At 48.7% G+C, this 7,209-nt stretch overlaps 1 protein-coding gene across 2 annotated transcripts; it reads left to right on the top strand.

The window, feature by feature from the left end:
• Window positions 1-4,432: 4,432 nt before the first annotated feature.
• On the top strand, window positions 4,433-6,834 carry LOC131290738 (exostosin-2). 2 transcript variants are annotated; one of them, XM_058319908.1, is made up of 4 exons: window positions 4,433-4,811; window positions 4,854-5,090; window positions 5,163-5,490; window positions 5,563-6,834. In XM_058319908.1, exons 1-4 carry the CDS (start codon window positions 4,537-4,539, stop codon window positions 6,832-6,834), a joined length of 2,112 nt encoding a protein of 703 aa, XP_058175891.1. In that variant the 5' UTR covers window positions 4,433-4,536. The 2 variants fall into 2 exon arrangements, with proteins under 2 accessions (XP_058175891.1, XP_058175890.1); XM_058319907.1 differs by having other exon boundaries at window positions 4,433-5,090; window positions 5,163-6,834.
• The last annotated feature ends 375 nt before the right edge of the window (window positions 6,835-7,209 follow it).

The raw sequence follows: 7,209 nt of genomic DNA, 5'->3' as shown, positions 1-7,209 counted from the left end.
AAGGAGCTTTCTGACAATTGGTGTTTATGCTGTTCAAGGTAAAGCTTGAATGATGTTTTTATAAACGAACGTATGTTATATATGTATCTTTTCAAATGCATACCGCTATGGTATGCCGTTCGAAGGTCAAAATTTTAACATCTACCTTAGCTGTTACTGTATGGTTAGGGTATATTGTTTTCAAAAGCAAATATTATCAAATATTTGTGTTCACTTCTATGAGTTATCCACCCACAATTAGCGGCGTTTTACCATTAGGGTAGAAAAAGAGTGACAGGTATATCTACCCAAAATTCACGGCTTTTACAGGTAAGGGTACAAACAGAACAAAGTGTTAGTGTAGGGTACATTTATTATTATTTATTATTTTAGTGTAGGGTACATTATTCCGAGGAATTTTGGGTATAAAAAAATGGGTTTGTGAGCTGTAGAACAAGTAAAAGCGACCTGATACATTCAAAGCAAACCAAACCAAGTTTCATTCTTTGCCAGTGACTTGGCTTGTCTTTCCCCTTTTATGTGATGTTCAATCACTACCCTGCTTCACATTTTTCATTGAATGAGAATTTCAAATTTGAATGCATTGAATGAGAATTCATATTTCTTACCACACATGATGCTGCATATGGCATGATGGAGGCGCCTAGTAGCTGATAAACTATAAGCTTCACATCTAAAGTACAGAATAACGTAAAGATGCGCGCGTATGCGCAAAAAAAACTATCATTTATTGTTACAAAACATTCTAGGCTATAAGTGGGTATGCATCATATTACAATCTTTCGCAATCCTTAGCGATGGCATAAGGTTAAAAACAGAAAATTGAAAAATTTTCCGGGAGTTTTGCGAAACAATGCTTAATATTTTGTGACATTCAATTTCAATTAGCTTAAACTGTCAATAATTTTAAAGCATGATAATAAACCTTTCCAAAACTGTGCTTGGAATCCGATTCCGACCATTATTATAGGAGTTACAGACCTTCAAAGTTGATGGATTTTTTTCAATTTTTCACGCAATATTTTCACAAATCTTGACTTTGAGAGGCTGTTTCTCAGAACCTGGAAGAGCAGAGGCTCTAGTTTTTGGGTCATTTCTTAGTTTCATCTTGTAGTTTAAGAAAACATGTCTCTTTTTTCTGAAATCCAAAAATGAATTTTTGATTTTTATCCCGGCTTCGCTCCATCGTGGAGTGGTCGGTAAGCCATGCCAAGCTCGAAATATGTCAATACGCCAAAAAACATTCAATCATACACTTTTGGGACGCTTCTCAGTATGCGAAAAGCTGGCAAAACGGCGGAGGGCGAACGCTTGTGGGTAGTTGCGGCGCACTCTTCGGTACTACTCCAAGCATTCCAAGCACCAACTCCAACCGACCAGGACCTCAAGTACTAGGGCAACGCAAGAGTCAAAAGTACGAGAAGAAAAAGAGTGCTGTAGAAGAAGTAGTTCGAAAAAAATATAATAGACAGTATCCTCGAAACGGTGGCGTCCTTGCTTTGCTTACATACCAAGCCCGACTCTATGTTCAACGCTGTACAAGCTCCGCCTCATTTCGTTATCGTGTGGGACCACACCAAGTCGATATACACATAAACAAACACATACATTATCACAATCAGGAGGTAAGGCTATCCTTCGTACATACCGACTTCGGTTCCAGGAGTTCCGGCGTTGTCCTATGTCGATGAGTTTATTTACGACCTCTCTGTAACGACGGCACGCGATGGGCGGATGGACCGGTTGGCTCCCAATGGCCCTGTGACTCGAAGCGTGTGTGAGTGGGAGACTAGGCCAGCCCGGACGCCGATGGGTGGGGTCTACGTCCTGCGTGCCGAGTCAGCGAGTCGGACGATTTCCGGCGCTCTGATTCGCGGAAATGCGGCGCACGCGCACACAATTATGTGGAGTCCCGACGGCGAAACGGACGAATCAGCGTTATCCTTGCCGGCGACTGGTGGTCCGACGATCCTCGGTCGTAACCGGGCTCCGGAAATAGAACCGGGCGTTGCGAAGGCGGCACCGGCCCGGTTAAAATCGCCGGATCGCTGGCCTGGCCGTGATCGGGCAGTTCTCTCAGGGCGCGGTACATATGGCGTTGAGTACATAGCTCCTGGCCAGCTACAAGCTATAACGAGCTATGTTGTCGCCGAGGTGCTCGGCTAGATCGGCGTTTAATAAATCTGAAAAATGAACCTCTCCACCTCGGAAATGCACCGAACCCGGAGCCGGGGGGATGCGCGAGTAGGGTTCGCTGGCAAGCGGATCGTACGAATTTCTTTGTGCCCCAAAAGAATGCCTTTGTTGTTCCGGTTTTTTCCTCCGGCAGCGGCCTACGACAACGAAGGCGGAAAGGCGTAAACCGCCACCGTGCAACTACTACGACGTGCCCGAAATCTACTATTCACTTCCCTTACCCGGGGACGCGATATGACTATTTATGGCAACGGTGGCAAACGCTACAAACTTGCAATCACGACACGTCCTCGCAGCAAACATTCGACACTCCCGACTATAGTCCCACCGATAGTAAATGTTTAAGAAACGCATAGTTAAGGCCACTGTGAACACTTCGATGAGCTCGTAAAACACAAGAATTGTTGAAAACTTATTGAAACAACACGCGGTAGCAAAAATGGACGCTAATAGTAATGTTTACAAGCGCGCTTTTGTTGATGACGTTTGTGTCCGCTAGGACTCAAAGTTACTATATACTTATACGGGTTGCATCCTCATAGCATTTGTAGTATTTGTTGCCGTGGTTTGCATTGCAACCAGAATTAGTCGCATTTTTCAACCATGGTTCCCTTGTTCAGTTTGATAAATACAAAATTAGCTCCTACATTAGCTTATTATCTTGCACAACACAGCATTATTATCATAATGGGTTACTCAGTTGTTTACTCTGCAAATGAGGAAGGACTGATGTGAAAACAAGCCATGTTTCATTTCACATAGGCTATGTCAGAAATCTTCAGAAAATGTGAGTTTACTATGCAATTGATAGAATATAATCTAAACCCTCATGGAAAATCATACATGTGTTGCGAATCAGAAACAGGATAGTTGCTTTGCACAATATTGACAAACGATTGAAGGGAAAAAGCCATGTTTACAATTCAAGTTATAATTGGATGAAGACATGTTGATCAACGCAACATTGTCTTATGTGGGAAGCTAAAACTAAATGGCTAAGAAACTCGTCTTATTGCAATGGTAGCATCATTAAGGAGAGACCTTAAATCAGAATCCATCCCTAGTGTAGATTAGAGTGCATAATGTACTAACAAAGTTGCATCCTCTGTCGAAACAAGGTTGTGATGGTTGTGATGGGTGAGATGGTTGTGAAAGGATTCCGATCAGAAGATATGAAATTTATTTAATTTAATTTATTATTATTTTATTAATTTTCTATTCTACTTCGGAGTCTATATCAGCGTAAGAGTTTTTGTGCAGTATAAATATAAAAAAGGCACTTTAATTTGCCTTAAAGATTTTAGCAAGACTGGGGTAATAAATTAACAACAAAAACATCTCTATGTTAAACTGTATCTTTGCGGTAAATGACGAGAATGTAAAATTCATTTTCCTACACAGAAAAACAGCTCACATTAGATGCTTGGAAACTAATGATGATCTTGGGATCTGCAGTATTGGAATTTCGATGTATCTCATCGAGTAAGCCTAGGATGAGTTTATTGTAACAAGGTATGGTACTGAAGCACTGATGTTGAAATTCGTAACATGAAAAGAAATCTTCGTTTTCACTTGATGGCTGTCTAATTATTCAATTTGACACTGGTGAGGAAGGTTGTTTAGTTGTTGCAAGCAGCTATAACAATGAGATAATATTACCTCATTCTAATCAGGTCATTATGCAATAATTTTATCTTACGAACAGGGAGTTGAACATTTTGAATCGGAAAAAGAAAAACGTCTCCTTTCAATAATGATGTTAATTTAACGAGTCGTCGGCGACGCATCAAATTTATCTTAAGATTGTAAGCATTTGCCGTTTACGAAATGTGGAAAACGTAAAGAAAATGTCTCCGATTCGATAAGTATAACTTGGCATCCAGCGTGGTCGATTCGTTAGCTAAATAAGGCGATAATAAAACAAGCAAAGAATGTTGTAATGGAAACAAATAAATGTAAAAGAAAACGATAACATTTTCGTTCCGCTAGAACGAACGCAACGGTTGGTTCAAGTGCACGTGCGGACAGTTTGTTTGTTGTTGGACGTTTGTTTTCGTTTCCCAGCGCCAGACGGCGCCCACGTAGCACCCACTGACAGCTGCGATGATGCGCTCGTCGACGAACAGTGTGTGTTGTGACGTTCGTGCCCCCCTGTCCCTTCGGTGCAGTCGTCTCCCGTACCATTTCAGCATTGCGTTTCGTTTACCATTCTGCAGGCGTAGCGTAGCGAAAAACGGCGACCTGTTTCTCCGTTCGATCAAACCCGGCCGCGAATATGTAAGCCGAGTCACGAGTGGCGAACCACCAGTGGTGCATGGAACGCAGCAATCGGGCGCAATCATGACGCTCCCAGTGAAATACAGTGCCATAAAACCGCCGCCACCGTCGTCGATGAAGCTGCTGGACGTGAATCGGTATGTGATAGGGTTCGTGCTGGCGCTCTTGCTGCTGGCGCTCTGGTTCGGCGGCGGCACCGGCGGCGAGGCGGGCGGCGAACGGCTGTCGCTCGACCTGGCCGACATCCCGCAGGTGGTGCTCGACAAGGAGGCGGAGCTGGCGCGGGCGCGCAACCGGAACTGCTCGTACTGGGACTGCTTCAACGTGTACCGCTGTGGGCAGCGGTCGGTGGCCAGCGGGTTTGGCGGCGCGGACGGCAGCCAGGAGCGCATCTCGATCTACGTCTACCCGCTGAAGGAGTACGTGGACGCGGACAGCAAGCGGGCCGCGTTTCAGCTATCAAAAGAGTTTCACACGATCCTCAAAACCATCGTCAACAGTCCGTACTACACGTCCAATCCGAACGAGGCATGCCTTTTCATGCCGACGCTGGACACACTCAATCAAAACCGCATCGATACGACGCTGGTGGGCAAAGCCCTCGCATCGCTACCATAGTAAGTAACACACACTCCTTGGTTCATGCCGATGGTTAACGTCCTCTGTTTCACTCGCTGCTCCGTTTTCAGCTGGGAGAACGGGGAGAATCATCTCATCTTCAACTTCATCGCCGGCTCCAAGCCGGACTACAACACGGTGCTCGATGTGAACACGGACCGTGCCATAATCGTGGGGGCCGGCTTCGACAGCTGGACGTTTCGGTCGGACTTCGACCTTGCCATACCGATGTACAGCCCGGTGCAGGAGCAGAGCCGACCACGGAAGCCGCCGGAGCGCACCGTGCTGCTCGTGTCGGCACAGCTCAACATTTTCCCGCGCCAGTTTCGCATCCTGCAGGAGCTCACCTACGACTACCCGAACGATATACTGCTGCTGCAGCGCTGCCCGACGTCTACGGCAAAGTCGGCCGACGAAGCGTTCGACGGGCAGCGGCAGCCGTCGCTGGTCGCTGGCGAAACGCCCGAGCAGAAGGACATCCGGTGCAACTTCCCGCAGGGCAACGAGTACGAGTATCCGTCCGTGCTGGCGAGCGGGACCTTCTGCTTGATAGCGCGAGGCGTCCGACTCGCCCAGCCCACGCTGCTGGAAGCGATGGCGGCTGGCTGCATTCCGGTCATCATGGCGGACAATCTGATATTGCCGTTCAGCGACGTGCTCGACTGGGAGCTGCTTTCGCTGCGCATCTACGAGAGCGCCCTGCACACGGTCGTGCCGGTGCTGCGCTCCGTGTCGGCGCAGCGGGTGCACGAGATGCAGGCGCAGGTGCGGCTCGTCTACGAGCGATACTTTTCGTCGCTCGAGCGCATCGTGCTAACCGCGCTCGATCAGCTGAACGATCGCATCTTTCCCCACCGGAGCCGGACGTACCTGCACTGGAACGTGGCGCCGGAGCGGCAGGCGACGCACAACCCGCTCTTCCTGCCGCTTATCGCGCCGAAGGCGCACGGTTTCACCGCCGTCATCCTCACGTACGATCGCATCGAGAGCCTGTACATACTCATCCAGAAGCTGGCGACCGTGCCGTCGCTGCAGAAGATACTGGTCGTGTGGAACAACCAGCGGAAGGCGCCACCGCACCCGTCGCTCTTTCCCAAGGTGGGCAAGCCGCTCAAAATCATCCAGACGTCGGCGAACCGGCTGTCGAACCGGTTCTACCCGTACGAGGAGATCGAAACCGAGGCCATCCTCACGATCGACGACGACATCGTGATGCTGACCGCCGACGAGCTCGACTTCGGCTACGAGGTGTGGCGCGAGTTCCCGGACCGGATCGTCGGCTTCCCGAGCCGGACGCACGTCTGGGACAACGCGACCGGCCGGTGGCGGTACGAGTCCGAGTGGACCAACCAGATCTCGATGGTGCTGACCGGGGCCGCCTTCCACCACAAGTACTGGAGCTACCTGTACACGAACGCGATGCCGGGCAACATCAAGGAGTGGGTGGACGAGCACATGAACTGCGAGGACATCGCGATGAACTTTCTCGTCAGCAACGTCACGAAGAAGCCGCCGATCAAGGTGGCGCCGCGCAAGAAGTTCAAGTGCCCCGAGTGCACCAACAACGAGATGCTGTCGGCCGACCTCAACCACATGACCGAGCGGTCCGCCTGCATCAACCGGTTCGCCGAGATCTACGGCACGATGCCGCTCCGCACGGTCGAGTTCCGCGCCGATCCGGTGCTCTTCAAGGACAACTTCCCGGAGAAACTGAAGCGCTTCAACGACATCGGCAGCCTGTAACGGATGCTCCAGACCAATCACATGTGCGCGAGGACACAACAGTCATTTACATTCATACACACACCGACACACACACACGTACACTTAGGTGCAATATTAAGAAGAAATTTTTACGAGCGAATGACGCGAGCGGACGGCGAACGTACTGTATAATTCTAGGTTACGGTTGGATTCTAGGTTTAGGTGTGCGAGATTAATGCGTAATGCGAGATTAATGCACCACCCAGTGGCCCCTCGATCGTACGTCCTTCGATACACTCTGGTTTGGTTGTTTTGTTTTCTTCCGTCCTCGTAGGGTTAGCAGAGAGAAAAAAAAACCGCGCGGCCACAAACCGTCCTTCAACCGACGACACTGCTTTTGACCCACCATCAGCT

This window comes from Anopheles ziemanni, chromosome X, assembly GCF_943734765.1.
Source record: "Anopheles ziemanni chromosome X, idAnoZiCoDA_A2_x.2, whole genome shotgun sequence".
Lineage (NCBI taxonomy): Eukaryota > Metazoa > Arthropoda > Insecta > Diptera > Culicidae > Anopheles > Anopheles ziemanni.
The sequence above is the reverse complement of the archived record's forward strand: the minus strand, read 5'-3'. Positions and strand labels throughout refer to the sequence as shown.

Coding starts and splice junctions, on each gene's coding strand:
- LOC131290738 (XM_058319907.1), top strand. CDS start 4,537: ATGACGCTCCCAGTGAAATACAGTGCCATAAAACCGCCGCCACCGTCG. Junction 5,091..5,162: donor GCCCTCGCATCGCTACCATA/GTAAGTAACACA, acceptor CTCCGTTTTCAG/CTGGGAGAACGGGGAGAATC.